The following is a 16,256-nucleotide window of genomic DNA, read 5'->3' as shown; positions in this document are numbered from 1 at the left end:
TATCTTTTGCTGCTTAACAACATCTGCTATTCCTGAGCAAGGGAGAGTCAGTTAATTGAGGAGAGGGAGCTTTGGTGCTCTTTGTAAGCCTCTAGTATGACTATTCACAAGAAAATCCATGTGGGAACCTCCCCCAGCACTGATGTTAAGAAGGAGCTGGGTGAATGGGATTAGGAGCAGTCCCCCAGGTGATGCTGTGAGGTGTGTGGCAGGATGCAGCTCACACTGATTACTTTGCAGGGTAGCACTTGTTCCCTTTTCCTGGCAGCCCTGTGTGGCTTGCAGAGCTCCTTGGAATCCAGTCCTTGCACTGGGCCTGCTTTCAGGGGCGGGTTCTGCTGCTGTTTGTGTTTTCTTCCCTGGAATGTCTTGTTTCTGGATGTTGGCTGGCTGAAAGTTACAGTGTTTGCTGTTTGTATGTTCAGGACATGTCAGCCCAGTTTAAAAATCCTCTGCATCTCCATTCTATTTCCAGAGTCTTCCTACTCAGATCAATAAAAGTGGCTGTTCATCAGTTTTTGATTGGAGCAGGATTGATCAATGAGCAGCTCAGGGGTGCAGTGTTGCAGCTGAAGCTGCCTGACACAGATATTGCCTCCCTTTGCCAAAGAATTCAATTGTCCTGCACAACCAATCAATATCTGCTCCTCTGACTACTCTTGCTCCCTTCATCTTCCTCTACAGTTTCATTATAATTTCATCTTCTTCAAGGAGCCATATTTCCTGTCTATCATGCTGTTGCATTTTCCATGAATCTTTTTTGAATCTCACAGCCAGTGGAGCTCTGTGATTCACAGAAGAGAAGCTGACTTGCGATTCAAAAGAAAATGCAAATTCTAGCCTATCTGCTTTATTTACAGCTGCTTCAAATAAATACCTTTCCATGGTGCATAGTTACTTCAGCTTTTTCTTTGCTCTAGATCAACTTGCTTCTGGTTTTCTTTTTTCTGTTTGGCAATATCCTGGTCATTCTTTCTTCTGCATCCTGAGGTGTGCAGGCATCAGATGCAGTATTAGTTAAAGTATTCACTTGTTTTATTCATTGCATCCATCTTGACACTCAGGGAGGCTAAATCCCTGGCATTCTCTCTCTTCCCAGGACAAAGCATGAAGCTCCAGAGATTTCTGTGCAGAACCAGTGCAGCTCAGCCCCAATGACACAGACTTGGCAGCCTGCACTGGCAGTGTGTTAGGGGACAGCACTTATTCCCTGGAGCTGGAATGAGGCCCCAGATGCTTTCCACTTGTCTCGTGGTGGGGTGAAAACCGCTGTCCTGTGCTGCATGTGCAGTGGACATTGATGTCTGGCACAGAGATTAAAAGTTCAGTGTCTCATCGCAAATGCATCATTACTCTTCAGGGATTGATTTTTTACTTGCTTGGTTCTAATGTGGCCACACAGAGGAAGATAACAAAAAAAAAAAAAAAGGGATGTAGAACCATTCTAGCAAATATTTTATTGTTAATATGGGTGTTATGTGTCACTGATTTCTCTGTGTTTTGTAATGCCAAAATCAATGTAACTGAAAGTCTCTGTGACAGAACCAGAAAATGAAGGGAAAGAAAATTTTTCTTTCATGTTTTTCCCTCCTGAAATTTCCTGCCTTGCTGACAGCAGGGGCAGTAATAGAAGCAAAGGAATGCAAAGAATAAGCACAGGTTGCAGTACACCTTTCTGCCATCTGTTCCCTGCCAGCACTGATGTAATCCCTCTGGCACTGAAACTTCCCTCTGCCATCTGTCAGCATCCCGACCTGCTATCGATTAGGGGGGGTTGCTGAGGTCACTTAGGAATCACAACAACCCTCCCAAAACTCAGGAAAGGTACTGAATCAGAGGAATTTGATTTGTAACTTACTGTCATTTTTCGCGCCTTACTGCAGTAGAAGACAGCAGTCAACACTTCCTAAGCTGCTCCTCACATGAGGAAAGTTATGGCAAAAGAAAGCACTTGTTTTTAAATGGGGCAAGTAACATAAGCTTTTAATGGGTCCTAGAGGAGTCCAAGGCCCCAGAGGGCTCTGGAATGCCTTTCTCTCCACCCCCATTTGCTCGCCTCATCCTAACCCCCACGTTTTTTTCCAAGCCTTTGTCCAATTTTCATCATATCTGTCATTTTGAAAAATGAGCTGGCGGTTCACTCCTAAGGTTCATAGCATGAAATGTATCTTTTTTTAGATTAACTTGTTTGCAGAGAGACAATTCAACAGGAAATTCTTGTGCTTACACAGCGATGCAATTTTTATGAAAAGCAGAGATGTTGTTAAAACTCATTATCTGTGTCTATTCTGCTAATTGGATATAAAAAAGTCATAAGACACGAGGGGGATAGGACCACACTTGCTTCCTGGGGAAGAGCCTGTTAGTGCATTGCTAACAAATCTAAACTGGGGCTGAATGTGTAACAGTGTAGTATGAACACAGTGAGTACCAGCACTGCACAGCACTGAGATCTGAGGTAAAAGTACACCTCATTTCATTTATGAAGATAAATGGAGACAGTGGTCCTGAAAGTGTCCATCTCTGATGGTTTCAGAGAAATGAATGCCCAGCCATAGCTACCTTGATGCTCCATTTGATCCCAGATATAAAATGCTCCCTTGTGTTACCACACATATCAGTCAGGGAGGAATAGCCTGTATCATTCTGCCACTCCCAGCATGGGTGTCAAGGCTCCATGTCCCCTCCCAACTTTGTGACAAACCAGATTTCAAACAAACCCTGTGCCCCTGGGGCTGACTTACATCCTGTGTGCCTCCATTCCAGCTCTGCTGCGTTTGCCAGTGTATTCCAGGAGGAATACCTAAGTTACAGGAACACAATACTGTTGTAACTATTGCTTTGCAGACCTACCTTTCATTGTAAATCAGCTTTAAACAGAGACACCTCACCCTGTGTGCAGGCACACAGCATTACTGCTCCTGCAGATCCCAAAATCGAGGCTGTGGGGCTGCATGTGGCTGGATCAAGCACACAGACTGACCTTTTCCTGGGTTTCATCTCTTCAGGTCTCTTCTCCACCAGTCTGGAGAAGCCTTGCAGTTGTGTTTGACTGCCTCTCGAGTTTTAAAGCCAGCCCATGCATGGCATGGAACACCAGAAGGGAGCTTTTGTTCAAGATTGTGTTGAGTGGATGGAGGGATGGGCGTTTGTCCTGTGAAATGCCTGAGCTGCTGCTTGCTCTTTTGTCTCCTTTCTTGCTGTCAGACTCTGTTCTGCTTGCACACAGCCATGGTGTTGGGTGCACAAAGGTCCAACACACTCTGCAGTGGGATCATCACTCTGTGACGACAGGCTGCATCACCAGGACTGCAAACCATCCCAAATACCCACATTTTATAAAATGCACGGGTGCAAAGAGAGAGGTGTGGTTCTTCTCATCTGCCTCAGGCTCCTGGAGCAGCCTGAGCATTGTTTTGAGCTGGCTCTGAGTTGGCCCATGGTGAAATCAGCCCCCAGGATGATTTCAGCCCTAAGGATGATCCTCCCTGAGGGAGGATCTGGAGGGTGAGCAGAGCCCATGAGGGCTCGCTGTTACATTTCCAAGTGTCCTGTCTTTTAATACAGCCAAGTCCCAAGAGCAGAGACCATCAGGCAAAACAAACACAATTATGCTAAACAAACCTGGCTCCCAAAGCAAGCACTGGCAGCCCCTCCTTTCCTGGCAAAGGAAATCACTGCTGTAGGTGTTTACCCAGACTGAGAGCTGGAGGATTTGGTTTGCTATTCAGCTTCTTGGCTTTTGGGGTTTTTTGTTGCAATATTTATTTAAACATAGAGGACAGAAAAGATGTTTGTTTTGTTTGTTTGGGGTTTTCTTTCTGTTCTTATGACTTTTAAAGGAATGAAGAGTTTATTGTGTGTGAAATGCAGGAAGAGTCTAAATGAACAACAGATGAGAGGAAATAGACTGAGGAAAATTAGGGCTATTTGCTACCAAAGGAAGTAATCATTGTACATATATTAAATTCCAGTCTCTAACTGAGAATGTGCTTGTTATGCAAGAGGAAAAACAGGGTAGAGGAAAACAGGGAAATATGTAGAACCTTTGCAAGGTTGGGCTTTAAAAGTGATAAGTATGCATTGGGTAAATAAGGCAGGAGGCAGCTTTTACTGAAGTAAGAGGTGGCTGGAGAGTCAGCCAGAGTTTCCCATTGTAGCAGAAGGTTATTTTCTGTACAGAAGGGGGAAACTGTTCTCCATACACCTCCTATTTGTAGGTAACATTTAGTGTGACTTTATAATGGCAAAATAAACTCTTTATGGACTTTCATCTGCCACATTCTCAGCTCATCCATCATCAGAGACACATGACTCACTTATGACTTACCTGTGAGTCCTTGCTGGGCCTGTTTCTAAAGGCTCATTTCCAGGGGAGATAACCCTTACCTGGCAATCCCCTTGGGTGCTCCAGCCAAGACAGGGTTTAGGTGATGGCAGGGGGGTGCTGAGTGCTCTGCTGCTTCTTCCCTTGATCCTTGCAGACTAGCAGCAGGGCACAAGTGCATTTCACTGCTGGGAGGCAAAATCAGTGGTGGTTTCAGTGAAAAAAACTACTTACAGTGAGAGCCAGTGGAAATGGAATAAGGACTCTTACCAGGGATTCGTGGAATGTGTGCAATATACGGGCTTGACTTACAGGGATGCCTGAAATCAGCCACAAATTTGACATTACTGCATCTTTAAACAAAACACAGCGTTTCTCATTACCGCAAGATGGCAGCCCCCCTGCTCAGTTAATTCAGCAAAGATACAGAATGATTTTTTAATTTTTTTTTTCTTTTAGCAGTAGAAAAAGTGTAGCCTGGGGGAATGTTGCTTTGACAGATTGGGGTTATATGGCTAAAGCTGACCTATGCAGCTTCCTTCCTCTTCCCCCTCCTGGCAGGCAGATGAAGCATTTATGATTGCAAGTGGCTAGCTGTATTTTGTTCTTTATCTGATGGAAGGCCACCAAAGTAATCAAAAAGGACTTGTTACGTACTTTGCTTTTCCTGGGAGGAATGCCTGAAAGCTCAGTAAAGAACCTGTAAAAATTAAAAATAAAAATTAAAAAAAAAAAAAAAAAAAAAAAGAAAAAGAAAAATGGCCAAGTGGGAGGAAGCATTTAAGCCCGGGAAATAATAGGGAATTGTACAGTCAAATGAGCAGTTCTTGGCAGAATTTAGAGACCAGCAGCAGTAAGAAGGATGAATTGGCATGTAAAAAAGAGTGGAAATTAACTGAAGAGAAATTGTAGCATCATATTTAGAATCTGTCACTTTATCAGAATTATCTTGACTGATTATTAGCAAAAGAGAAGGAATTGAGTTTTTAGAGGAAGAAGGGTTTCATTTCCCCTTCATTAGCTGAGGAACCTGCTGACAGGAATTAAGACAGAATATTGCTAAATGGCAGCTTCAGCCACGCAACAAAGGGTTATTTTTAACCCCAAGCTGCTCAGTGACTGCATTTGCAGCATGGCCCTGCTTAAAAAAAAACCCCAAAACTCTGCTGGCAAAACTGAGACTGCTTTGTGCTGCTATGTGAGAATGGAAAGGAGAGGTCTGGGTGGGAATCCTGTAGGGCAGTGGTGCCTCTGACACCTGTGTCATGAAAATATGCCTGCAGTTAACCATTGTCCTCTGACCTCAATCCATGCTGAAACAGGGGCTTTGCATAATCCTGCAAGGAGACAGCTCCTGCTCCAAAAAATGTTATGTTTTGAGTTTCCAAAACTGACAAAGGAGACATTGTCAGCCCTTCACACATGGGAAACAGAGGCAGGGGGAGAGAGCTTTGTCTGGGGCAAGCGGGGTAATTTTGACAGAATGAGCACTTCAGGTGAAGTTTCCTGAATTCATTTGTGTATTATGACCACAAGGTTGGCCTTCCTTTCTAATGCTGGATTTTGTTCTTCCTGAAACTTCAGTTCAGGTACAGGGTTGTTGATCAAAACCATTCTTTTTGTTCTGTTCTGTTTAATAAATATGCCAGGGATCTGTGCACCTTGCCTGCAGGTCTGAGGTGAACTCGGCAAATGCCTCAGAGGTGGATTTTCAGGTGGATTTCCATGTTGGGACTGCCAGGAGCAGCAATGCAAGGAAGGGCAGAGGTGTGACTTTGTTCTGCTTGTCCTTGTGCCCCTGGGCATCACAGCCCCATGGGTGTGGAGAAGGGAGCTCCAAGAGCAGTAATGCTACTCTGCTCAGCTTCATGTGGGAGGAAAAGTCTTACTAACTCCACTGTCCATTTGTCTTGCTCAAGCTTGTTAACTCCCGAAAACCCAGTGAGATACGACCCGGCATGACCAAACTGGAGCTTTTTTATGAGGCACTATTGAGTGGAACCATCTGGCCTAGGAGAAGACCACGCTTCTGAAAGGAGCCTTTAGGAATAGTAAAGTTAAATGGCTGTCTGGGACACCATGCTGAATGAAGGGCACTCGCACCTGCATGAGGTTTATGGGTTTATTTTATCTCTGATGACAAAACAAAAAAGTACTAGTTATGTGGTTCCTCATGAATTCCAAGCCACTGTTAATAAGTGGCATTGCCTGTGTTCTCAGCCATGCTGGAACAGAGTTCTCCCAGCTTGCTGACTGCTAATGGATGATGATTTACAGTTACCTAATTTTTCTCTGATCTTAAAGGCGATCCCAAATTATACTTCACAAACAGAAATTTCAGTATCTGAAGTTCCTTGAGTGAACACTTGCACTGTCATCCCTCTAATACCCAAGTGGCTCACCCTGTGGCTCCTGAGGTCTCAGTCCCTTGGAAGGTGTGCTGTTCACTTGCCTGAAGGCTGAGGGAATCTGCTCCTCACAAACCAAGACCTTTCTAGAAAGCTAAATACAAATTTGGGGGCATAACTTTCACTATGTCAGTGGTGCATCTCAACTTAGGCAGTTAAAACTTCTTTTGCTGTAAAGTCTCTGTTTATTTTTGTTTGTTTGGCTTATTGTTTATTTGGTTTGGGTTTCTTTTTTTTGGGGGGGGGGGCATTTTGTTTGTGTTTTTTAAAAATTTTATTTTATTTTATTTATGCCCATTGGGGCAGCCTCCTTAAGTACTTCTGGGGGCCTGGTTCCAGTTTCCAAAGATAAATCTGATTTCTGTGTTAGGAGGCAACTCTTTCCTTCAAGCACTTTTCTATGTGACAGACCCAGAAAGGGGCAAATTGAATTCAAAGGAGAATTTCTAAAATCGTAACCTATTTCCTGTGCTTTTCATTCATTGAGATGAATCTTTGAGAAAGATCCCTCATGGTAAAATATGTACCAAGGTATTACATTGACAAAGGCAATAGCTCTTAGAGTGCAGTGTGAAGAAAGAAGTTCCTGTTCTTTAAACTTTTTTCAATCCACATCCTGTTCAGTGCCTCTGTTTAAGTGGACTTCAGAAGCTTTGCACGATATTTATTAATCTGATTTACTAACAGTCTCCTAAAGTTTAAACAGAGACACAGAGAGAAGATAAGCTGGACTCAGCCTTGCAGGTATCCGATTCATGCCAACTCTGCCACTTCTATTTGACTTTATGCACATCATTTAATATTTGTGGTTCTCCTGTCTGCCAAATGCAGACACCAATTCCTCTTTTTTTTCCCTATCCACACTTGTATAGGTGGCATGTTTGGACAGGAATCAGCTCCTCCTTTGTCTGTGGTTACCTCACACATAAATGAGTCCCTGATCTTAGGGATCAGGGAGAAGCAACCTTCTAGTTGCCTCTGTAGCCACAAAATAATAAATAGCTTCGACCTGTTCAGTGACAAATGCAACTTTTGGATTACATCAGTGAAAATAAAAATCCACTGCAGTTCACGAGTCAAAAACTGCTGATAGCGTTTAGCACCACTGTCTGTCATTGAACATCTGGCATTCATCACTGCTCTCCTTTTCTTCCCAGTGCTGTATTTTATCCCGTCTATTGGAGGTTTCTTGGCTCAGTCTGTATGAATTATGGCTGCCTCTCAGTCAGGGTAGTGGAATCACTGCAGGCTGCAAAGTAAAGGAAGGAAAAAGAGGTAGGCTTTTTAAAGTCTTCAAAAGAAAATATCTGCTCCCCTTTTTCTCCCTGTCCCTGTATACAGACAGTACTGGACAGTATTACTAAACAGTGAGATACTCTTACTATTGAAGAGAGGTGGAATGGTTTCCAAAATGAACAAATATCTGTTCCAGCCCTCATTATGAAGGCAGAAGGCAGGAGAGGAATCTGAGCTGGGGTGGACACCCCCTGCCATTGTTGGACTGACTGCTTTGAAACAGCCCTTCAGCAGGTTTAGAATGAATTAGGAAAGCAAACATTACTTAATAGGAGACTTCCTGGGCAATGGCTCTGATGTATTATTTTAAAACTAAATTGCTCTTATTGCAGAAATTTAGGTTAGTAATAGGAGGAATAATACTGAAGGTGCTAGGAAAACAGGGATCTGTTAAAATTAGCCAAAACAGAATACTTTTACTATATTTTCTTCCAAAAACTGTTCACTGCCATCTCAGTGGGCATTCCATTTGGTGTTCCTGAACAGTGTTGGCAAGGCAGAGAGCCCTAGCAGCATTCTGAAGATGCATTTCTGATGGGGACATGGCTCCTCCACCACCCTTGTGTGAAACACTCCCAGCTGCATGTGTGTGTTCCTGCCAAAGCCAGGTGCTCCCATGTGTGCTCAGTGTCACAGTCCTATGCCCTGAAAGCACATGCCAGATTTAGGAGCTAGAGAAGGCATTTCCTCCTTCTGGAAGCACAAAGACACCTCAGTCCCATGCTGCTGGCAGTTAGGGAAGAAAAGCCCATTTCCCTCTGTGTGGAAAGGGCCATTGCAGACTGCCATCTCTGTCACTCCCAGAATGGGCTGAAGCCAGAGGGTCTCTGCTAAGAGACAGCTGTCATGTTTTCAGTTCTAGGGACAGCTTCTATTGTTGAGGACTTCATTGTACTTACAACAGCAAGAACGCCCCATGCCATTATGTGTGCTCTTCCTGGTTGTCTTGCTTTTCCCTTCTATTTAGTCTCGTGTCAAAAGTGTGTCTGAAGTTTGTTTGATTTAATACCAGTTTGACTAAAATGGGAATAAATTATTGCTGATATTGCTGGTTGTCAGCTCAGCCTTCTCTTTCTGCAAAGCATATTGCATTCCTGATTTCCTATTGTTTTTCATTTATGTTCCTGTGGTTTTATCCTGCTACTCACTGCAGACTCCCATATTTCAGCTCAGCAGCCACATCAGCCAAGCAGTGGGTGTCCTGGTCAGCATCTGCATGGAGTGGAGGTGATAGGCCCAGCTCACGGAGAGAGGCTGCTGGGCTATCCTTCAGAGCAGGTCCTGGCTGGCACTGCAGGCACCCAGTGCTTGGTGGGAAAGTCCAGGCAGTGCCAGGAGCCACAGTTGCTCTCTGAAGTCAAGGAACAGGTTTAGTCCTGGTGATTTGTTCTGACTTTGCAGTCTGTTGCTGGCAATGGACATCCTGGTGAAGGTGCTACCACTTGGCAAGGCTAAAATGAGAAACACGGGTCTAATGTGCACAAAGGGCTTTGCATGAGATACTGCAAGATAAAAACAACCCAGAAATACAGTTGGATGGATGATGTCAGTTGGATGGTTGATTTACTCAGGTTTTTGCTGTCTGCACTAGCAGAATATTTATTCTGTTTTCTCTTCTCCTTGTAGAAAATTTTACTACATCACTCTGCTGAGAGACCCCGTTTCTCGTTACCTCAGCGAATGGCGTCACGTCCAGCGAGGAGCTACTTGGAAGACCTCCTTGCACATGTGTGATGGCAGGACACCCACTCCTGAAGAGCTGCCCTCATGCTACGAGGGCACGGACTGGTCGGGCTGCACACTGCAGGAGTTCATGGACTGCCCCTACAACCTGGCCAACAACCGCCAGGTGAGGATGTTGGCTGACTTGAGCCTGGTGGGCTGCTACAACATGTCCTTCATCCCAGAGAACAAGCGAGCGCAGATCCTGCTGGAGAGCGCCAAAAAAAACCTCAAAGATATGGCCTTTTTCGGCCTGACAGAGTTCCAGAGAAAGACTCAGTACCTGTTTGAGAGGACTTTCAACCTGAAGTTCATCCGGCCCTTCATGCAGTACAACAGCACGCGGGCGGGCGGCGTGGAGGTGGACAACAACACCATCCGCAGGATCGAGGAGCTCAACGACCTGGACATGCAGCTCTATGACTATGCAAAGGACCTCTTCCAGCAGCGCTACCAGTACAAGAGGCAGCTGGAGAGGATGGAGCAGAGGATCAGGAACCGGGAGGAGAGGCTCCTGCACCGCTCCAACGAAGCGCTTCCCAAGGAAGAGACCGAGGAGCAAGGACGTTTGCCCACTGAGGACTACATGAGCCATATTATAGAGAAGTGGTAGCCTAGGCAGACTTTTATATTAATGATATTGTGGGGTTTCCATATGAGAGACGGTGGAAGTAAAAATAACAACAACAACAAAAAAAAAAAAACAAAACATATTTTATTTAAAAACAAGTCTGTAAAACAGAAGGTAGATTGCTTCCTTAAGTATAGGGTCTTTTTACTGTTTCTTACAAGACCGATGAGATTCTTAAAAAAATCAATAAATATATAAAAATAAAAAAAGGGTCAACATTCTAACGCAGAGATTAAAAAATGCACAAATGCAGTTACCCAAGCATAAGGCCAAATACAGAAAAATGTTTCTTATCCTCATGATTTTAACACAAATGGCAGAAGTAGGATTTTTTTAAAATCTGTTTATCCCCTGAGCCTCATGCTCTAAAGATACATAATTAAAAAACAAGGAAACAGAGGTTTTCTTTTGTGGGGGAGGTGGGGTGGGAATTGCACTGTTTGTCAGTAACTGATAATGGTGACTGAGTTGTGGATGGGCCATCCTGTCAGGCCGGGATCTGAGCACACAGGCAGTCACAGCATTTCAGCTGGCAGCCACTGGCAGAAAGTAGAGCACCATAAAAAAGAAAAAAGAAGAAAACCAGTCGGAGGATGAGAAACATTAAAGCAAATTGACTGTGGCCTGGGAAATGTACTTAGCACAGTGGTTCTGATTCATTGCACTAGTATCACATATACATACGCAGCTTCATCACAAAAATAATGGGGAATTCGTACACAAAACTCCCAGATTTGTTTCCCAGACAGGTCCCAAAACAAGTTAAGAGCCAACCATAGACTCAAACCTGCACTGACATGTTGTCCTGTCAGCTTACACCACTACCACTCAAGCCACTATCAGTATTGTTTGCTAACAGCACACAAAAACCCTATCCTACATACTACCAAAAAAAAAAAAAAAAAGGAAGAAAAATGTAATAACTCCTTCATAAATCCACAAAAAATTCAGACCCTGCAAATGATATGTCACTAATGGGAATGTGACAAGGGGGTGATTTTGTTTTGTTGTTGCTATGAGAAATACTGACCCAGAATAAGCATATAGACCTTCCCTAGCTGTATTATTTCAGTTATTTTTACTTGCTTTTATCAAGGCATAATGGGCATCAGCCTGCTTCCAGTAAAGTCACTAGAACTGATTTAAGTGGGGACAGGATGGGGCTCTTTTCCAGAGCTGTGAAAATTTCTGACTATGGGTCTAAATTAATTATGAGACAGTGCACATTGTCTTTTGGCAGGGTGCCTGTTCTGCAGCCCTTATTTTAAATGAACAAGCTATGTTCATAAAACTGGAAAGGGGAATCATGGACAGTGTTTTTTTAGTCTCAGACCACTCTAAAAGCAGAACTCTTTCAATGCTGTTTTTTAGTGCCTCATGGAAGTTTAATCCTCCAGTGTGGGGACAGTCTAACCAGGTTCTGCTTACTGACTTTTGAGACAGAACAACAATGACTTCTCTAATTCCTCTTTCCACTCACCAAATTAAAATATGGCTTATTTTTTTGCTGTTGCAAGCACTTCTTTGTTTGGCTGGAAGCATGGAAATGAAGCAGTTTTTGCCTGGTTCATGTCTCACTGTTAATACTCAGCCTGTAAGACCTGAACCAGGCTACTGTTTAGGGTAAACTCTGAACTAAATGGAATAGGATTTCATGTTCAAAGGCCACATTAACTTCAAATCAATATGGCATTGAAATCACTGGAGAAGAGGCAGAGAGCTGATGAACTCAACTTTAGCATGTCATTTTTACAGCATCCCTTTCCCATCACACAGGTCCACTGTGTGCTGCTTGGTTTGGATTTTAATTCTTTCTCCGCCTCTGTGCACTATTTCCAGCAGTTTCAAGGTCAGACTGAGTTTTGCAAAGGAAGGGCTTCTGGGGGGGATACACCTTGCTTTTGAATACATTTTTTCCCTATAGAGCAAAGACAGCTAAAAAACTTGAGAAGGAAAAACACAAAGAGCCCTGAGGGCTCAAACAAAATTCTGTTACAGCCCTGAGCCAAAGTCCACCAGAGTCAGAGGATGTCTTTCCTGTTGATTTCAGGTGGATTTTGGTCAGGTCCTGGTCTGATCCTGCTGCTGCAGAGTGCACAAGCACACACTCAGCTGCCTGCAGGGACAGCAGGACATTGTCAGCCACACACTTGGCTGGAACCAGGAGGTGCTGGTTCTGTCCGTGTCTTTAAGGTTGTGCCAGTGCTTCTGCCACAGAATGGCTCCTGTTCCCAGAAATGTGTAACTTGGCCATAAGCATTTCCTCCTGCATGAAAACTGGGGAGCAAAATGAAACAGTATTTGGTGATTGGCTTGGGGGAAGAGAAGGTTATTACAAATCCATTGTTCATCTCTGAATCCCAAGACTGGCAGAAGCTATGTCTGCTACTTGCCAGCACTTTTACATTTTGCTGTAACTAGAGAAAACATTTGTATTTTAAAAATGCAGCTTTGCAGGCTGTTTACCCACAAGACCAGCACATGAGATATAAAAAGCAACTGTTGCTGCATATGCACAGTTTCCACCTTTCCCCAAAAGCTTTTCAGGGTGTGTCCTGTATGGTGGATCCATAAGGCACGAGGGGTTCTTGCAGCTAATCCCTGTTTGTGTCTCACTGCTGGGGCTGTGTGGGATTCAGAGCAGGATTGTGATTAGGCTGTGTCTGCCTGAGCTGTTCTGTGTTACAGGCTCTGAGTAACCAGCTGGATGTTAATGAATCTGTCTGCTGGGTTGTCTAAATCAGAAGCAGCCTCTGACCTTAGAAGCATGTCAGTAGAAGACCTTGCTCCAACATTTATTTATATGTTTTGTAATGATTGCAGGAACAAGCAAAAGAAATGAAATTATATTGAAAACTGTCTTTGGTTAACAGTTTCGTTTCAAACACAAGAGGAGGGCTGACCTCAGTACTGAGGCAGAAGTTACAAGGTTTAAATCCTGCACCCATGCAAATGCCTCAGTTTTTCCGCCTCTACAATGGAAGTAACAAATTTAGGGACTCTAAAAGAGTACTCCAAGGTATGAAAAGTACAGGGCACTTTGAAACAGATTATGGATAATGGGAATGAACAGAATCACCCAAAAGCCCTCCCTCACCCCGGCTGCTGTGCTGGTCTGCTTCTGGCTGTTAATTGTTTTTAAGTGCTGTGTACCAGAACATGGGTTGCAGGACATACCTGGCACTGTCTTCTTCCTTTAGTGGGTACAAGGGAAGGGATTTTTAACATAATGTGAATGTAGTTTTTTGTGATTTATATGTACCACACTTTGAAGTGGTACTATTTCTTTTCTATCTAGGACTGATATTTTGATGCTACAATAACATGAAAAGTGTGTGTGTGTAGTTTTAAAATGAATGGAGAAGAACAGCTTTAAGGCACTCTGGCAGAAGTAGTGGCCAGATAGTAGATTCTTGTTCAATATCTGCCTCTTCCTTTCAAAAGGTTATTCCTGTGACTTCCAGACACACCAAAAGCTTCTTCAGGACATGAAGTGTTTCTTCAGGGGGTCTGTCAGTGTGTCATGATCAGGTCAGGTTAGGAGAGTGCTGGGAGCAGTGCAGGCAGGTGCAAGACTGGACTTGTCCCTTAGGGACTTTGTGACTTCTTGGGGCACAGAAGTCAATTTGCTTTTAGTCACGTAAACAGTGAAAACATCAATGCTTGGTGTGTGTTCTTGCTGAAGAAAACATTTTCTTGCTGGTTTGTCTCATCGTAGTTAGCTCTGTTGAAGGAGTTTGCCTCATCCAAGGTTTTCCAGACAGATGCCACCTTGTACCCTGTCCAGGTCACAAAATGCAGGATTGACCAGTAAGGTTGCCAGCCCAGGCTGTCACAGGGTTCAAAGTCATAAACAAAAAAAAAAAAAAAAAAAAAAAAAAAAAAAAAAAAAAAAAGTCAGAAAAGGGTATTTTTGGCTTGTCTAAATTTCTCCCTTTATGCCCAACATTTTAGAATAATGAGGAGCACTTCAGCTGATGTTTTTGCACCCCACAGTCCCTTACTTGCTTATAGAAAAGGGATGACAATGGAAGCAGCATAAGAAAGATCCCAATAAGGTTTTGAATCCTCTCTCCCAGGGCTGTCCTGTTAGAGCAGAAAAGAGCAGTGCAGTTCTGAGAGTGTGCCCAAGCAGGAGGAGTCCCCATGGCAGTACAATTAGCAAGTTTTCCCTCTGAGCCAGTCAGGTCACTTCAGAGAGTAGTGGGTGATGATAGCATCACAGCACAGGGCCTGGCCAAGGTTCATACCTTGCGGTTAAAAGCATCTCTGATGTTTGTCTCACTGGTGTTCAGAGTTACCCAGACCCCAGAGACTTCTCCAGTCATCAGAAAAAAGGAGTGGCACTCCAGGAATTCATCCCCAACCTGTGCTTGGTGCTGTATTCCCGGAGCTGTAGCTTGGCATGCAGCTGGCACTATCTGCTGGACTCAAATCCCAGGGCTGGCTGTGTTCTCTTCTTATTCTTCTTTTCACTTCCACTAATGCTAGCAGCTCATGTTCCTGAGGCAGAAGTGAGCATGGGATCCACTGCCTGATCTGGAGTGTTCCAAGCCATTGTAGCACAGGTCAGTGAGCAGCAGCTCAGGTGAGCAGGGCACACAATCCCAGCTATCCGTGGCTGCTTGTTTTACCCCATCCACAGGAATTTTGCCAAGGTGAATGCGGCCCTGATGAGCACATGGGTGTTAAAGCCTGTGTTGTCCCAGCTCTGTAATTCTTAGCCATGCAAGATGAAAAAAGCCAGATTTGCAAATGAGTCTGTCTCCTGAGAGCCCTACAATTCCCCCTCCCTGTTCAGTTCCCTCACGTGTCAATTCTAGAGACCGGATTGAGAGAGTTGTACTATAATGAATAATTTTATATTCAAAAGGTTTACTGAGCATGATTTGTTTTGTACATATTGGAATATGATTTAACTTATTTTTATTGCCCCTTTTAATCTTTTTTTTTTCCATAAGGAGAAGACAAAAATCCCCATCCTCTCTCAATGTGAAGTTCCTGGTGTTTATGTGTAGTCTGCCAGTCAAACACACAAGAGGCAGAGGATTTCTCACCATCCCTACAGCTATCTGATTTTGGTTTGCATTGTCATTTCCATTCATCTGGGACCTTGCTTATATTGTCTCTTCTTTCCTCCTTGCTGCCCAGTCTGCACAGAGCAGGGAAAGGTGAATGCAGGCAGGATTTTCTTTTTCTTCCTCTTCCCTTTCTTGTGTGCTTTACTTACCAAGGAACTCAGTTCCTCTAGGAGTTGTGTGACTGAGGGTAAAAAAACACAACTGTCCCCCACCTGCCTTCCATCCTCCATGTTGTAGATCAAACAGATTCAGCTTCTCTGAAAGTGACTGTGGCTGGACTCATTCCATTGGGCTGAATGTGAATGGTTTGCACTTTCCCCCCCACTTCAGGAACTTAAAACCAACAAAAAATAAAAGGCAATTGTTTTAACTTGAGCCGAGTAACACTTAAAGCTTTATATATTTATTTATAGCATCTTACAAAAAGTGTTAAAAGGTTTTTTTCTTCCACAAGAAAAATAAAATTTTAAAAAATCATCTAATTGTTTTTGTCTAGATCAAGGATGAATGTTAGCAGATGAAATAAACCCTAAAATTGAGCATCTGTGTTGTGTGTTGTCCTTCCATTGTCCTTTGATGGTGTTTCAGTGTGATAGGTCTTGCCTGTTTATTACAGAGAGATAAAGCTGCCAGTGCAGTTGATGGAGAATATTTGTTTTCTGCTACAAAAACAGACTCCTGGACAAGAAATATTCAAGCAGAAACTGCAGTCTGTTGGTTCCTATTGTTACATTTGAGCCAACATTGCAAAAAGCTCTTAAACCTCATGGAACCTGTCATCTTTTAAAAAT

General features: G+C 43.5%; 1 protein-coding gene across 1 annotated transcript in view; it reads left to right on the top strand.

Moving 5' to 3' along the window:
- HS6ST1 (heparan sulfate 6-O-sulfotransferase 1) overlaps positions 1 to 16,009 on the top strand; it is a 193,047-nt gene extending 177,038 nt beyond the window's left edge. The window contains exon 2 of the mRNA XM_063166462.1: positions 9,658 to 16,009. Coding sequence (XP_063022532.1) covers positions 9,658 to 10,366 — 709 coding nt within the window. The 3' untranslated portion in view covers positions 10,367 to 16,009. The remainder of the gene's footprint in view (positions 1 to 9,657) is intronic.
- The last annotated feature ends 247 nt before the right edge of the window (positions 16,010 to 16,256 follow it).

This window comes from Melospiza melodia, chromosome 12, assembly GCF_035770615.1.
Source record: "Melospiza melodia melodia isolate bMelMel2 chromosome 12, bMelMel2.pri, whole genome shotgun sequence".
NCBI classification, from domain to species: domain Eukaryota; kingdom Metazoa; phylum Chordata; class Aves; order Passeriformes; family Passerellidae; genus Melospiza; species Melospiza melodia.
This window is presented reverse-complemented; position numbering and strand designations above follow the sequence as displayed.